The sequence below is a fragment of the Prunus avium genome, chromosome 2 (assembly GCF_965620075.1).
Source record: "Prunus avium chromosome 2, drPruAviu1.hap1.1, whole genome shotgun sequence".
Taxonomy (NCBI): domain Eukaryota; kingdom Viridiplantae; phylum Streptophyta; class Magnoliopsida; order Rosales; family Rosaceae; genus Prunus; species Prunus avium.
The window spans coordinates 26,736,231-26,754,112 of NC_142285.1; the positions used below are offsets into that span (position 1 = coordinate 26,736,231).

Genomic DNA, 17,882 nt, shown 5'->3' on the forward strand with positions numbered 1-17,882 from the left:
AATCCAAATGGTCATGCAACACAAAAAGTTAAGTATATACTGGACCATTTGGAATTAGGCAATCCAAATGGTCCTGATATCCAAATGGTCCTGACATCCATTTGGATATCATGACCATTTGGATTGCCTAATTCATGGATAGCAACACAAAAAGTTAGAATTAGGCAATCCAAATGGTCCTGATATTCAAATGATCCAAATGGTCCTGCTATCCAAATGGTGGTCCTGCACCACACAAAAAGTTAAGTATATAGTACCATGAATTTGGCAATCCAAATGGTCCTGCAACACAAAAAGTTAAGTATATAGTACCATGTATCTATCAGTGTTATGTGGTATTATTGCTTTCCCACATGGTTCACGTGCAACCATTAATGCAGTTTTGATGAGTTTAGTACGAAGTAATAGCCAAGAAATATCAGTTACAACACAAGAATTCCTCAAGAGATCCACTATAAATATAGCTAGCTAGCATGCTAACTTCACGTAGAGTGAGATTTGGCATTAATTTGTTTCTATATAATTAATTAAGAGAAAATGGTGGACACATTGCCAAGGTATATGGTGTTAAACAAAGTCCACTCACAGAAAGCCCAAGCTGGTATGGCCTGGTGGGGGTCCTGCCTGTTGGCTAGCCGAAGCCTAAGAACCTCACTCGTTGGATTCTGTTGTCGAAAACGGCGACGGAAAAACTGCGATTTTTCCTATTGTTCCAATCGCTTCACGGCTCGAAATCGGTTTTGGAAAAACCATCCTGAGATTTTGATCTTATTTTCAATCAATATATTTGAGGTTTACTAAATTTCTCTGGTGGATTCCGACATTGTTACTTGTAGGGTTATCGTTCGATATCCCTATCCCTTATATCTCGCTGCGTCAGAAGGCCAAGAACAAAAAATAATGTACATGGAATAGTCCAAATTTACTCCATGAAAGAAGAAGTATTTGGGGGATAAACAAGATGAAATTATGTAAGAACATGCACAGGGTCAAATTGTATTTGTGGAATTTCAATTGTTTTAGGTCAAATTGTTCAAAAAATTAAATTATGAAGTTATTTAAAAAGATTAAATGAAGAAAAGTTATCCATTAAAAAAAAAAAACCATTCTTAAACAATTTAATAAAGTTGCGGACTTAAAATTTGAGTGAAGGGTTCGGGGAAAAACGGTTTGAGTCCGGGTAAAACCAAAATAGTTACTTTTTGGAGGAGGGAAATTTGGGTTTAGGACCAAATGGGTTGGAGAAGGCCTAAAGGGGTTAAACCCAAATTTTCACCCTTTAAAATACAACTATTCATGTATTGCCTAGAGTCAAACAATTTTTTCTCCCAACCCTCCGGTATGAAATTTTGAGTCCATAGCCTTACTAAATTGTTTAAAAATATTTTAACTCTAACTTAGTATTTTTTTTTTTTGTGGTTAATTTTTCTTGAGCTCATTTTTGTTTATAACTTCATGATTTATTTTTTCTAAACATTTTAACCTCAAAAAAATATAATTAAAATGAAAACTTGTAGGCCATTATCCCACACGCTTGAATTTTTTTGACTTGGTGCCCATCTCCTCTTGTCTTCTTGCACTTATTTATGACTTTGTGCTCATCTCCTCTTGTCTTCTTGCAATTATTTATGACTTTGTGCTCATCTCCTCTATCTTTCTTGGATTCTTTGCATTTCATCTATCTCCTTATCTTTTCCCCTTTTGTGCACGTGACCTTTTTGCTTGTTGCCATGATTTGTTTACACTATTTTCTGAAGTCTATTTAAGAAGAGTGACGAATTCCAACCAAACACACCATCTTCTTCACTATCATCTTCAAAATTGTGAGCTTCTACTCCGGCCTGGGACCTCTCGAACCGCCTAACAGAGAGTAGCTATACATTGTTTCTAGAATTAATTAAGAGAAAATGGTGAACACATTGCCAAGGTATATGGTGTTGAAATCAAGGTACAACGCCAAATACTTGAGCTACGTGAAGGAAGATGTGCAGATTCATGGGTTTCTCAAGTTCTCCGGTGAAGAGGTCGTGAGTCTGTATTCAAAGTTCCATGTGGAGATGGCAAAGGGCGGGAAGGGACTAGTGCACATAAGATGCTGCTACAACAATAAATACTGGGTCAGGTGGTCGGACCACCACCATTGGATTGTTGCTGGAGCGAATGAACCCGATGTTGGGAAAATGGCTCACCTAAGGATACAAGGTTGGTTTTGGCGCTGAAAGGAAGATTTTGAATCTGCCTAAAAGCGACCGGTCGCTAGGCATTTGCGACCGGTCGTTTTGAAGCAGATTCGAAGTCTGGAGCAACATCAACGAGCGACCGGTCGCCAGTTCTTTGCGACCGGTCGCAGGAAGCTAGCGACCGGTCGCTTAGCATTTGCGACCGGTCGTTTAGAAGCAGATTCAAGGTCTGGAGGAAAAACCAAAAGCGACCGGTCGCCAGTTCCTGGCGACCGGTCGTCCCAGTCGTGCTGTGACGATTTCTTACGCGTTTTCAACAGTGTTTTCAATGGCTATCGCTTTCCACAAGATTTCAGAGGCTTAGTGGGTCACTTCTGAGTTAAATGAACGTTGACTACCTGCTGGATAGTTGGGAGAGCACTCATGGCTAATTGGTTATCTTATTTCAAAGATATCACTCTCCATTTTCTGGTGTAAGTGGGAGGTGGCTGAGTTGGATTCTATTTACCTACTTGATCTGACATTTAGTCTAAGTGGTGACTAAAGGGAAGAACGTGGAGGACAAGCTGATATCTTATCTCTTGTCTATTGGCTTGTGTAGGAAATGGGGTGAAGTAAGATAACACAAGAGGAGAAAACAAGTTGAATAATTGTAAGTGGAAGAAGCTGGTATTCCAAGTTGAGTTAGAGCTGAAGTTTTAGTTGTGTGTTCAGGAAAACTAAGGGGAGAGCAAGAGAGTTCTCTAAGTGTATCAAGGTGTTGAGCAAGGGTGTGAGAGAAACAGATTGTGAGGGTAGTGTTCTAAGGGGGTTTCCTTTGTAAACCAAAGTTGTAACCTATCTTCATTAGTGAAATTTCTCAAGGTGATCACCAAAGAGGATGTAGGCAATTTGCTGAACCTCTATAAACACTTGTGTCATTTGTGCTTGGTTAATTTCTGTGTGTGTGTGTAAGACTCATCCATCATTGAGTTCTTTGTCCAAAGTCCATCAACAACAAGATCTTAAAAGGGCAGTGAGTTAGTCATTAATTCTCAACAAGTGGTATCAGAGCTGTGTTTGGCAGCTGGAGCTAGTTCTTCTCTTGGAGTGCTAGTGTGTTGAAGATGGCAAGTGACATGGAAGCTGAGAGTGGTAGCAGTTCACAGCATATGAAGCCACCACAGGCAGCAAGTATGAAGGTGGAGTTAAAGCCTTTCACAGGGAAGGAGAACTTCACTCTTTGGCAACGAAGGATGAAGTCAGCTCTTACACAACAACAGCTCCATGTAGTGTTGGTTGGCAAGGAGAAGAAGCCAGCAAGCATGACGGATGATGAGTGGGGAGTTCTTGACGAGTTAGCCAGAGGAGCTATCGAAAACTATCTCTCCGATGAGGTGCTCATCAACGTGATAAAGGATACAGCGAAGCAAACATGGGAGAAGCTCGAAGAGATGTTTGCAGGGAAATCGTTGTCCAACAAACTCTTCCTCAAGGAAGAACTCCTGAATCTTAAGATGGAGGAGGGAGGAAATCTAATGGAACATCTAAGTAGTTTCAATAGATGTGTTGCTGACTTGCAGAGAATGGATGTGAATTATAGTCCGGAGGATAAGGCTCTCATGTTGTTGACATCCTTACCTTCGTCCTATAAACACTTCCGAACCACTCTTATGTTCGGAAAGGTTACTCTTGATTTTGAGCCTGTGGTGCAAGACATCATGACACACCATAGGATGACTCAACGTTCGGGAGAAAACTCTCAAGGTGAAGGTCTAGTTGCAAAGACCGGAGAGAGAGGTCGTTCAAAGAGGCGTGAAGGCAAGAAAGGCAATAGAGGAAGGTCCAAATCCAAGGCGAAAGATGGTTGTTTCGAGTGTGGGTCAAAGGAGCATTGGAAAAAGAATTGCCCCATATGGAAGGAGAAGAAGAACAAAGGGAAGAATGCAGCAAACACAGCGGAGGATGTCACGGAAAGTGATGGTGAGCTTTTGTGTGTTAATAGCAATGTTAAAACAAATGCATTGGCTAATTCTTCAAGGTGTTCCTCTTCCGATTGGATTTTGGATTCCGGATGCTCATATCATATGTGCTCAAACAAGGAGTGGTTTGACACGTATGAGAAAGAAGATAGCAGTGAAGTGATGATGGGGGATGGCTCAATGTGTAGAGTCAAAGGAACCGGTACAATCAAGGTAAAGATGCATGATGGGGCTGTTAGGACGCTTGGAATGGTAAGGCACATTCCAAAGTTGCGTAAGAATCTCATTTCCCTTGGAACTCTTGATAAGAATGGTTATTCATTCAAAGCAAATGGAGGGAAACTCATAGTCTCAAAAGGTTCACTTGTGATTATGAAGGGTGAGATTCAACCTAATTGTCTATATAGGTTGTGTGGTACAACAATCATAGGTGGAGCAGCTGTATCTACAAGCAAGGACTCGGAAGATGAAACTCAGCTTTGGCATTTGAGGCTAGGGCACATGAGTGAGAGGGGCATGCAGGAACTACACAACAGAAAATTGTTGAAAGGTGTTCAAAGTTGCAAGCTTGAGTTCTGCAGATTTTGTACCATGGGAAAGCAATCAAAAATAGCTTTCAAGCAGCGAAACAAAGAGGAAGAAAGCACGGGTGTGCTAGATTATATTCACACGGATGTATGGGGGCCATCACCGGTTAAATCGAAGGGTGGAGCTCGCTATTTTGTGACTTTCTTGGATGATTTTTCCAGGAAGGTTTGGGTCTACTTCATGAAGGAGAAATCTGAGGTCTTCACCAAATTCAAAGAGTGGAAGGCGGAAGTAGAGAACCTAACCGGAAGAAAGATCAAGATCCTAAAGAGTGACAATGGTGGTGAATATAAGGACAGCAAGTTCCTTGAGTTTTGCAAAAGTGAAGGCATTAAGAGGCACTTTACCGTGAAGAAGACACCCCAACAAAATGGAGCTGCGGAGAGGATGAACCGAACTCTCATGGAGCGTGAGAGATGTATGAGAATTCATGCAGGGTTGCCCGAATCTTTTTGGGCAGAAACGGTTAACCACGCTGCCTATTTGGTTAACCAATCGCCTTCAAGAAATCTTGAGTTCAAGTGTGCAGAGGAGGTATGGTCTAAAAGGTCAATCGATTATTCGAATCTTAAGGTGTTTGGGTGCAGTGCATATGCACTTATTCCTAGTGATGAAAGATCCAAGTTGAAGCCAAAGTCTCTTGAATGTATTTTCATTGGATTTGAGAGTGGTGTGAAGGGCTACAAGCTGTGGGATCCAGTGAACCACAAGAAGATACTCAGCAGAAATGTTGTGTTTGATGAGAAGACCATACCTATGAACAAAGTCAAGAATTCAGAGGCAAAGGAGGATGTTGTTGAGAAAGAAACAACCTTTGAAGTTCCACTCAAGAAGGTGTCAAGAAAGACTACTCAGAAACAGCCAACTGAAGACGTTCAGGAGGAGGTGGAGTCCGACATTGAAGAGGAAGAAGCTGGGCAGCATCAACAACACACTCAAGAAGAAGAAGAGGCTCAAGAACAGGTGGAGCCATCATCTATAGCTCGGTCCAGGCCCAAGAGAACCATCAAACCACCTCAAAGGTTTGGATGGGAGATGGATGCAGTTCACTATGCCCTAAATGCTAGTGAAGAAGAACCAACCACGTTCCAAGAAGCTGTTGAGAACAAGGAACGGGAAAGTTGGATGGAAGCTATGATGCAAGAGATGGAATCTCTACACCAAAACTCAGTTTGGGAGTTAGTTCCTAAACCCAAAGGTCGCAAGGTTATTGGCTGCAAATGGGTGTTTAGGAAGAAAGAAGAAATGCATGAGAAGGGTGCCACCTTATTCAAAGCTCGGTTGGTGGCAAAAGGATTCTTGCAAAAGGAGGGAGTTGATTATGATGAAATCTTCTCTCCGGTGGTGAAACATACTTCTATACGACTACTACTCTCCATAGTAGCACAAGAGGACATGGAGGTGGAGCAAATGGATGTGAAGACTGCTTTCCTTCATGGTGAATTGGAGGAAGACATCTACATGAGCCAACCTCAAGGGTTCATTGAAGCAGGGAAGGAAAATCTGGTTTGCAGGTTGAAGAAGTCTTTGTATGGACTGAAGCAATCTCCAAGGCAGTGGAACAAGTGCTTCGATTCTTACATGATGAAGATTGGATATAGAAGATGTGAATCTGATTGTTGTGTGTACTCTCATGCATTCAAGGATGGTAACTTCATCCTTTTGCTTCTTTATGTTGATGACATGCTAATTGCATGTAAGGACATGTCAAAAATCCAGAATTTGAAGACACTACTTGGAAGGGAGTTTGACATGAAGGATCTTGGTGCTGCACAAAAGATCCTAGGAATGGAGATAAGGAGAGACAGAAAGGAAGGCAAGTTGTGGCTGTCACAAAGCAAGTATATTTCCAAGGTACTTGAAAGGTTTAATATGATGGATTGCAAACCGGTGTCTACTCCTTTGGCGGAGCATTTTAAGTTAAGTGCAAAAGAATGTCCTTCTACGAATGTGGAGAAGGAGGAAATGAGTAAAGTTCCATATGCAAGCTTGGTAGGGTGTCTCATGTATGCAATGGTGTGCACACGCCCCGACTTAGCCCAAGCCGTTAGTGTGGTGTCAAGGTATATGGCGAATCCTGGAAGGCAACATTGGACAGCAGCAAAATGGATTCTCAGGTACTTGAAGGGCACCAAAAGGCTTGGGATATTGTTTGAAAGACAACAAGGAAAGGCATGTGTGTCGGGGTATGTAGATTCTGATTATGCAGGAGATCTAGACAAGAGGAGATCCACCACAGGATATGTCTTCACTTGTGGTGGAGGACCGATTAGTTGGAGAGCAGTGTTACAATCGGTTAGTGCCTTGTCTACTACGGAAGCGGAGTATATGGCTTTAACGGAAGCTTCAAAAGAAGCGGTATGGCTGAAGAGATTGGCAAAGGAATTCGGGATAGCTCAAGACTTGGTGGTGATTCTAAGTGACAGTCAAAGTGCTATTTGCTTAGTGAAGAATCAAGTGTTCCATGGGAGGTCCAAACACATTGATGTGAGATACCACCGGATAAGGGATTGGGTGAATGATGGAGACATCACAATAATGAAGGTTCATACAAATGAGAACGCTTCAGATTGCCTAACAAAGCCAGTCACAACAGCTAAGTTCAAGCATTGTTTGAGCTTGCTCAATCTTGTTACATGCTAAAGATTGAGGTGGAGTTCTTGAGAGTTATTAGGACGATTCTCAAGACATTACAGATGTCCTAGAAGGCAATGATGTCCACAAGGAGTATTAGGCTCGCCATGGTGGAGATTGTTGGGAAAATGGCTCACCTAAGGATACAAGGTTGGTTTTGGCGCTGAAAGGAAGATTTTGAATCTGCCTAAAAGCGACCGGTCGCTAGGCATTTGCGACCGGTCGTTTTGAAGCAGATTCGAAGTCTGGAGCAACATCAACGAGCGACCGGTCGCCAGTTCTTTGCGACCGGTCGCAGGAAGCTAGCGACCGGTCGCTTAGCATTTGCGACCGGTCGTTTAGAAGCAGATTCAAGGTCTGGAGGAAAAACCAAAAGCGACCGGTCGCCAGTTCCTGGCGACCGGTCGTCCCAGTCGTGCTGTGACGATTTCTTACGCGTTTTCAACAGTGTTTTCAATGGCTATCGCTTTCCACAAGATTTCAGAGGCTTAGTGGGTCACTTCTGAGTTAAATGAACGTTGACTACCTGCTGGATAGTTGGGAGAGCACTCATGGCTAATTGGTTATCTTATTTCAAAGATATCACTCTCCATTTTCTGGTGTAAGTGGGAGGTGGCTGAGTTGGATTCTATTTACCTACTTGATCTGACATTTAGTCTAAGTGGTGACTAAAGGGAAGAACGTGGAGGACAAGCTGATATCTTATCTCTTGTCTATTGGCTTGTGTAGGAAATGGGGTGAAGTAAGATAACACAAGAGGAGAAAACAAGTTGAATAATTGTAAGTGGAAGAAGCTGGTATTCCAAGTTGAGTTAGAGCTGAAGTTTTAGTTGTGTGTTCAGGAAAACTAAGGGGAGAGCAAGAGAGTTCTCTAAGTGTATCAAGGTGTTGAGCAAGGGTGTGAGAGAAACAGATTGTGAGGGTAGTGTTCTAAGGGGGTTTCCTTTGTAAACCAAAGTTGTAACCTATCTTCATTAGTGAAATTTCTCAAGGTGATCACCAAAGAGGATGTAGGCAATTTGCTGAACCTCTATAAACACTTGTGTCATTTGTGCTTGGTTAATTTCTGTGTGTGTGTGTAAGACTCATCCATCATTGAGTTCTTTGTCCAAAGTCCATCAACAACAAGATCTTAAAAGGGCAGTGAGTTAGTCATTAATTCTCAACACCCGAGGAAGACCAATCCAAATGGTCTTGCACCTTGTTCGAGCCCGTCTACGTAGACGATAAGGATCCTGCTCAAGGGGTCCGATTTCGACACGTCCAGCTCGGGCACTATGCATGCTTATGGAGGGTGGCCCCGCCACAAGACTCGTGCTTGTTTGCAGGATCTGCGGCGCCTAACGAGGAGCTGTGCGACGCCTGCTTAATCGTTGATTGGGAAACGCTGTTGGTATTGCCCAAGCATGTCTCCTTCAAGGGCGACAATGGGAAATACCTGAGCGCCAGCACGTTTAAGGGCCACCCTTTCTTGCAATTCTCATCCACTGACGTTGGACAATCCAGTGTGGGGAACGAGGTATTCTCTAACGGAGATGGGAGTGTTCGGATCAAATCCAATCTCTCTGGAAAGTTCTGGAGGCGCAGCCCTAATTGGATCTGGGCCGACTCCAATCTTGATGGTAACGAAAGCAACAAGGACATGTTGTTTTGGCCTATTAAGCTTGACAATGACAACAAGGTTGCTCTCCGCAACTTGGGCAATGATAATTTCTGCTTTAGACTGACCACGGACGGGTTTGAGTCCTGTCTCAATGCTGGCCGCCCTAGTATCGTCAAAGAGGCGTACATGGAGCTGGAAGAGCTTGTTGTGTCTAGGAGCATTTACAACGTTAACTTTCGCCTCCTTGACTCCCGGATCTATAGCCAAAGAGTTGTCACCATGGCCACCGGAGATGCCGTTAACCAAACTCAAAAAGAAAACACAATAGACTTGAGGCTCTCGTACAAAGACAGCAGGAGCAGTACTTGGAATTCTAGCGTTTCGATGAAGTTGGGCCTCAAGACCACAGTTGAAACTGGAGTTCCTTTGATTGCAAAAGGACAGATTGAAATATCGGCTGAATTCGGGGCAGAATTCCAGTGGGGGAAAACAGACACCTCCGAAAGTGAAGTAGAGACTGTGTACAGGGTTATTGTGCCCCCAATGTCTATGGTGAAAGTGAGTCTCATGGCGACTAGGGGCTCATGCGATGTTCCATTCTCCTACACTCAGCGGGATACGCTTATCGACGGCACACATGTCACCCACGCCATGGACGATGGCGTTTACAGTGGCGTCAATTCCTACAACTTCAAGTATGAGACCAAACAAGAAAGCCTGTGATTGATGTTCTCCACATGAATATCAAGTACACGACCCTCCAATAAATAAATAAATAAAGAGGTGTCGAAGAAATAATGACTAGTTTGCTTTATTTTTGTTTGAGCTAGTGTGGTACTCTTTTTCCTTCACCAGATTTTTCTCTTCTTGAATTTTTTTGAAGGTAAGGTTTCAATGAGGCCACATTTATGCAGTGTGTTGAGTTCCAGTATTTCTGTAATGTTGTATTTCGGTTCCTTATTGAATGAAAGCTTCTTTCTAATTTTAAATTGTTGAATTGTCCTGTATGATATGCACGTATGTGTCTTTTTTCTCTTCTTTAATTTGGAATGAAGGAATAAACTGGTATGTAGTAAACATGTATTGTACAGTATGTATGTTTCAAAGGGTCTCTGATGTTTAAATTAGTATTCATAATAAACAATCGATGATTGAAATTGATTATAGGTTATGCACTCACACTGTTATATATATGGTCATTAAGGGGAAAAAATAAACTAAAAAGAGCAATGACATTTGAAATTTTGGCTTATGATGACCTTACCTAGGGATCTCTTTGACAACTCAAGATCAATTACCAATTTAACATTCCTTTTATTCAATTCGATGTATGCCTTAACAGGCTTACGTTGGTAAAAGAAAGCGAGAAGAAACTATCCAGTGTCATGGGAAAAATGGTGTGTTATTGTACACGGAAGAGAGGAAACTCCACCATTTATTTTTATTTTTTATTTTTCGAGAGAACTCCATCCCCAAGTCTTACAAAAACATCTTAGCTATGAAAAAAAGTCTTTATAAAACAACAGATTTACATCCCCACCACCAAGTCTTTTTTTGTTTTTTTTTGTTGAGAGAATTCAAAGTCTTTATAAAAACTTATTCATCGATCGATCAAGTTTTGTTCCAAAAAAGAAAATTCTGGATCGATCAAGCTTCCAAAGTAAATTCCAATGTAATTCATCATTAAACTAGAAAGAAAAAAAAAGAAGATGAAATCTGTTGCCTTTTTTCTTCCTTCTTCAACAACTGCCACGTTAGTTTTGTTTTTCTTTTAATAATATATTTTTTATTTTAGTTTTTTTCACTTGGCTCTCTCTATATTCATATGATCACTATCATACTCGTCAGTAACAATTGTAAGTTAATTATAATGTTATTTTTTTCTATGAATTATGAATGACATTGGTATTGTTTAAATTATAAGGATATTTGGTTGTCTAATTTTTTATTTTTTTTTGGGTAAGCTTTTAGCCTTTAAAAATTGCACTTCCGTTGAAAAATTCATGGGTACGTCCGTCGGCGCCAAGAAGAATAAGAAATTAGTCTATCTGTGTTGGCTCTCCTATTAGTAATTCGGGGGTGTGTATGTTGTACCGGTGGGTGTGTTGAATACAATGAAGAAGGTGTTTTAATGAGGCCACATTTATGCAATGTGTTGAGTTCCAATATTTCTTTAATGTTGTATTTCGGTTCCTTATTGAACGTAAGCTTCTATCTGTTTTTAAAATTAAAAAAATGAATGACATTTGAAAAGGTCTCTGATCAAGTCTTGTGCCAAGAAAGAAAATTCTGGATCAATCAAGCTTCCAAAGTAAGTTCCAATGTAATTCATTGTTAAATTAGAAAGAAAAAAAAAAAGATGAAATCTGTTGCCTTTTTTTCCTTCTTCAGCAACTGCCGCGTCATTTTCGTTTTTATTTTAATAATATATATTTTATTTTAGTCTTTTTGGGCTCTCTGTATTCATTTGATCAATATCATATTGGTGCCAAGAAGAATAAGAAATTAGTCTATCTGTGTTGTTGCATACAATAAAGAAGGTTGGGGGAGCAGTGAATCCAATCTAGGATCAAAGATACCGGAGTAAAATGCTCTTAACCACTTGAGCTACAAACCTCTTACGAAGTTTCTTATTTTATGGTGATCTTATATGTTTTCTGAAAACAAGCTACACTTGTTTCCATTAGAGAGAGAGACTTTTTTAGAGGTCACCGTTGGATTAAATCTAACGGTAGGTGACCACATCTAATCCATTGTTGATGAATAATTTATACTTAAATGGTTAATTTTATATAAAAATACTGCCCAAATATGCCGTCCGGTTTAATTATACCTAAAACAAGTTATAATGCCTGAATGCATGAACCCCTACCCATCCTTGCCCTCAGTGACGGATCTAGGAATTTTTCAGGAAAGGGGCAATGTTAAAAGGCTAAAACATCAGAAAAAATAATAATAATAACCAAATAGCCTTACAATTTCAACAATACTAATATTATTCATAATTAAAATAAATAAGAGTTTTACATCTAAGCCTAATCGGCTATAGTCTATTTTCTATATAAATTAAATGCACAAAATTCATGTTACGTATACACAATTATTTACCAAAATTAATATCAAATACGAACAAAATGCATGTCAATTACACAATTAGTCTATCAAAATTCATATGAAATCATCCATTAATCTAACCAAAATCAATACCAATTAATCTAACCCAAAGTACATGTGATTTGGAGGTCACAAGATAAAAGTAGATGTGATTATGAGTTTGGGGTATTTTTCGGTGAATTTTTTGGAGCACATATGAATTTTTAATGAATTTCTAAATTTGGTCTAATTAAAATTTGACACATGGCGCACTGATAGTGGACCACATTAAAAAGGAATGCAAGTTGAGAAGCACAGGATTCTAACTACAAACACGGGTCATCTTCTTCTTCGACTGGTTGTGTCTGCAACTTAAGTGAACATTTTTCAAAATCTTCTAAAATCTATAACTTTGGTTGTTGAGGTCCAATTGACGAACCGTTTTCTCCTACGTGATCGTGAGATCGAGCTCAACAATCTAAGGTAAATATTTAGGGTCTCACGCAACAGCAACAAAACAGCCTCTTTGAGGCTTTTAATCGAACACTTGGTGGGCACAAGCAAAGGGGCAAATTCCTCCATCTCCAATGCATTTTCCGGTGAGAGAAGGTGCACCTGCACCTCCTTGCGCCTCTGTGGGTCCGCCACTGCTTGCCCTGATGTTTGCTCCGTTCACCCTCCATGAAGAACTCCATTAAAGCAAAACTGCCTCACCACATACAAGTCTTTAATTTTTTTTATAAAAAAAATGTAAACATATAGGTCTTTAACTTCCTTCTTCTGACTTGCTTTTATCACTTTCATTAAAGCCCACTCTGGAATTTTTATCAGCTATTGCATGGAATGGAATTTTTTTTGTTCAAGCCCACTCTAGCATGACGCAGCCCATGTGCAAGGAGGTGTGAATAGGGTCGTGATGCCGGTGCTACAGATGTAACACCCCGACCCTAAATTATTTCGCCACCAAATTATTTAAATCATTTAAATATGAATTTCCAATTTTGCCCTCGGGGTAGGGGCAAAATGGTCATTTTAATTCAGAAGGATTTCGGGGCAGTGGCTGGTACCTTTAAGTAGGTCGTATTGAGACGAGTCCGTAGACATGCGGTAGGCTTGAATCGAAGTTGTAATGAGGAAGTTATGATCTAAAAACTCTCAGTGGCACAACCATAATTATTTGGAAATTTATTTTAATAAAATCTCAGAAAATCTCTCTTTCATCACTCTCTCTCTCCGCGAGCAGCCCCCTCCCCCTTCGATTTTCTGCACAGCCGGTGGCTTCTCCAAGCCACCGCCGTCACGTCCGGCCACCATGTGGGGTATGTCCAAGAACAAAAGTGGCTCCAAATTAGGTGTATTACCTAGGGTAGGAGTCTTGGCCCGTGATTTTGAGTTTTTCCGGCGAGTGGTGATCGCTTTGGACACCCAATGCGATCCTCTGGTTGTCACAAGCGCGTAGGAATTTGCAGATCTCAATTCAGATAACGTTTGACCCTGAACGGATTTTACATATTGTGTGATTTCTGGGTTCGATATGTTAGAACTGTTGGATCGCTTCCCATTTAATATATGTTGATCTAGGTATTCCTAGGATCGTGTAGAAATTCGCGGATCGTGAATCGGAGTCCCGAATGTTCCGATTCAATAACTTAAAGCTTGTGTTTTACGATAACCGTTCGATCATGCGATCGCGAGCGATCCGACCGTCCGATCTGAATGAAACTTGCAGGACGTGTATCCTAGACCTTGTGGAACCCATAGGAACTTTCGGATCGTAAAACGGAGGTCGTGGGTCTCGCGGGCCCGGTTGACCAAGTTTGGGCAATTTGACCCTCGGTTGACCGTGAGTCTTCTGAGGTAGTCCCACTCTTCGAGGAGTACCAGAACGACCCTTTTGGACGAGTCTTGACCGTCATTTGATTTATGTTGATTATATGGGTCTATGAGATTATTTTTATGGTTTTGTGATGGAAATCTTATGCTTTTGAATTTAATGGTTTATTTAAATTCTGTTTATATTTAATAGTTGAATTCTTTTTTTTTTTTGTAAAGTATTTGTGATATATGTGGGTTTGACATATTCGAGTATCTTAAGTCATTTATATAATATTTGAGAAAATGCTATCTTTGTAGATTATGTGTGGGGTACTTGGGATGTGGTTGTGAGATGAGGAGAGATGTGAGATTGGAATGTTAGTTTGAGTGCTATTAGCACTACCTTAGGTACCTCCCCGGTTATGGGTTTTATGATTGAAAGGTTTTTGGTCTATACTATGAATAGGCAAATGGGAAAAATTAAATTAAGGGAGGGAAAATTATCTTTATAATATTTATATAAGGGTTATGAACTCCACCATCATATGTACCTCCCCTGGAATGATGACACTTAGAAACAGTGGAAATGGGTACTTGGAAACAGTGGATATGGACACTGGGATACATGGAAATGGATATGGATTGGATATGGTTTGGATATGACGGAACCCGGGGCATACCTTAACAGGGTGTCACTGTAGACCCTTAATTGGGTAGTCTGCGAGCGTAGGATTTTCCAAGCGTATGGGTCTTGATTCTTCGTCCGTACGTGCTTGGCTAGAGCGTCAGTGCCCCAGTTGGACGGCTCATCCCTAGCCACATGGTCTTTGAGGGAGGTTTACATGTGGTTAGTCAACAATCCCCTGTTGGATTGTTTTTCCCAGTACATGATGTGCATCATCATCTGTACTCCCCCTTGGATACTAATACATGGACACAGTGGATATGGATACGTGGATATGACGGAACCCGGGGCATACCTTAACGAGGTGTCGCTGTAGACCCTTAATTGGGTAGTCTGCACGCGTAGGACTTTCCAGGCGTACGGGTCTTGATTCTTCGTCCGTACGTGCTGGGTTAGAGCGTCAGTCCCCCAGTTGGACGACTCATCCCTAGCCACATGGTCTTTGAGGGCGATTTACATGTGGCTAGTAAACAATCCCCTGTTGGATTATTTTCCCTTGGTACATGATGATGGTGAGAGGTGGGTGTCATTATATATATATATATATATATATATACTCATTTATAGGCACAAATGTTACATTTTGGTATATGTGGTTTTGATTCGGGATTGAGATTCGTGAGATTGTCCTTTGTGAGGACCCTGTATATGTGTGAATGTTTGAGCCATGGATTGGGAAGTGTTGTACGGCAACATACGCCTTGGATAGGGTATGGTTGCGGGATTGAACTGATATAAAGGGAAGAAATTGATAATGTGTTCAAAGTACATATGCCTGGAATAGGGTATGGTTGTGCGAAAAGAAATGATAAAAGGAAAGGAACTCATAAAGTATTTAGGAGTTGCCTTGTTGAAATTGATGTAGTGAGGAAATTCTAAAGTTATTCGTTGGTTTTATTTTAAATAATTGCATATTATCGGAGTTGTGACCGTTGATGATAAGAACTACGTGTGGCTTGATCCCTTGTCCAAGGGTACGTAGGTAGCCTGGGGTTTCGCCTAGGTGCAGCCGCGAAATATACTATGTTTAAAAAGGCTTTGATCGATTCTGAGTTTGTGAATGGATGTTGATATGGTTGTTGGATTTGAATCCAATTTAATGTTTTCAGTGGTTTTTGTAAAGTTGTATGAGGTCATTCATTTCATTGTTTATGCTTTATCTGACTTAAGAACATTGTTGGTTTTGTTTCGAACCCTTTGAAGGCTGGAGGCCTATTTTGTATTTGCATGTTGATAACTTGTGCATGCTGCCAGTTGGGTTATAAACTGTGTTTTAAATTTTCAGGTTGAAATTTTGGAGAAAGGTCAAATTTTCAGGGGAGACTCTGCCAAATTTTCGGCCGAAGGTCTCGATTCTTAATAAGTGGGCCCAGCATCAGTGGGATGTCGGAATTTCCATAGGATTCGTCTCGAGTTCCGAGGAATTCGGGGCAGGTCCTGTCAACAGAAGTTGTCGCACCACATGTCAAAAGCTAGGGATGTTGTCGTTGTAATCCAACGACACAATTCAGAACAAATCCTTTTTTATTTATTTTTTATTCCAACAGTAATCCAAATTAACGATCCATATTAAATCTAAGCTATTTTAACAATTAAAAAAGATCCAACCGTTGAAATTTAAATCCAACGGTCGCAATAATATTTTAAATTAATCTAAATCAAATCCAACCCCAAAACTAACTCCAAAATCTATACATACCCATGTGGATAGACGTTCGATACCCCAGGCATCCAATGAATATTTGTGTAAACCCCATCCCTCAATCGCATGTACTAAAATAAAATAAAAATTGATGGTGTCATAAATTTTTTTTCTCCAAATGATAAAGTTAAACTTAGAGATTCGATTGCACATACACCCTTAAAGTCTAGTCCTTGAAGTTAATTTTGTCATCTGAAGAAGTGTCTTTTTAACAAAATCATCAAATTTCCAACCAAAAAATGAAAATGAAAAAATTTAAAACCTTAGGGGTGTTAGTATAATTTCCAAAATATAAAGGGGTTTTATGAAATCAACAAAACCTCAGGGTGAGTGCCAATATAAATAACTCTTTTTAGAAAAGAAAAAAAACCAAACAAACAAGCAATAAAAGAAAAAAAAAAAAAAAAGGAAAAAAGAGAGAAGCCGAAAAAAAAAGATGTGAGTGATATCATATTGAGCTTTGTAAAGGCCAACATGTGTTTGATGTTATGGGAAAATCAGTGCGGGAATTTAGTTTCGAATGGAAATTGAGTTTAAAAAACGTGAAAAGAAAAGAAAGATAAAAATATTTTTTTATTTTTTACTTTTTATGAATGCAAGACTACAAGGGAGAGGGGGAGTTTTTCACAAACACACACTACCGAGATATCATTGGGTCCAAGCCGTTAGCATGCTTCCTCATTCCGATGCGTCTGCGAAATACACTTTGGTGTCCTGTGATTTCTAGATTTTTATTAGTCATATGGTATTTGGGAAGCCTATTGACAACTGGTTTGGTGTTCTACCCGGGTTCACTTGCGCATTTGTAAGTAGACCTCGAAAGAACATGATAAGTCAGGATGTTGAGTTGTTCACTGAGCAAATTACAGATCAAAGAGGCTTGTTACTGGACAGACCAATCTGATTTTACCACAAACAGAACAATTGGTTTCTTTTACACCACATGTCTCATATTTTCCTAGCTTATTTGCTTGGAATAATTCGGGAAAATACAGAGGTTGTTTTTCCTCAGTGTGAATGGACCTTCAAAAATGGGCTTGGACTGACACCAAAGACGGGAGTGCCATCATCAATAACATTGAGCAAATTTTACCTAGTTCTGATCGAATCCCAGTGCTGCACTTTGGATCAGCATTTTTGCCCACGATGGAAGAATCTCATGTAGGTGAAACAATTGCAAGGAAGGACGATGTGAATTGTTTCTGTTAAAGGAAATTCACTGCAGGTTGTCATGCAAATGGAGGTAGGAGCATATTATCAGTGGACGATTGTGAATAAGATGGATGAACATGAACATGATGCCATGAATTCTAGGGATGAAAACATTTTCGAATGGCGCCGACTTGCTCCCAGGCTGGGCTAGAATTCATATATATGGTACTTCTGCAGAAATATGCCGTTTTGAAATCCTATGATAACAAAGCTCTGAGTTATAAATCGGATGTGAGACAAGACAACAGGAAGGAGAGGTACTTTTGGTGTTCTCTCAGGCCCACGTTATATCCAGAAAATCGAACTCATTTCTTCGTGAAGATTTTTATGGATTCTTCTATTAGTATAAATGGAATCTACCAAAGGATTTATGGACTGTGGCAGCAGCAACAATGCGAATTGTTATCTG

At 40.3% G+C, this 17,882-nt stretch overlaps 1 protein-coding gene across 1 annotated transcript; it reads left to right on the plus strand.

The window, feature by feature from the left end:
• The first annotated feature begins 1,778 nt into the window (after positions 1–1,778).
• On the plus strand, positions 1,779–9,955 carry LOC110759860 (uncharacterized). Its single transcript, XM_088248943.1, has 2 exons — positions 1,779–2,171; positions 8,538–9,955. Exons 1-2 carry the CDS (start codon positions 1,908–1,910, stop codon positions 9,687–9,689), a joined length of 1,416 nt encoding a protein of 471 aa, XP_088105069.1. The 5' UTR covers positions 1,779–1,907; the 3' UTR covers positions 9,690–9,955.
• Positions 9,956–17,882: the final 7,927 nt, after the last annotated feature.

Coding starts and splice junctions, on each gene's coding strand:
- LOC110759860 (XM_088248943.1), top strand. CDS start 1,908: ATGGTGAACACATTGCCAAGGTATATGGTGTTGAAATCAAGGTACAAC. Junction 2,172..8,537: donor CTGGAGCGAATGAACCCGAT/GTTGGGAAAATG, acceptor TCAACACCCGAG/GAAGACCAATCCAAATGGTC.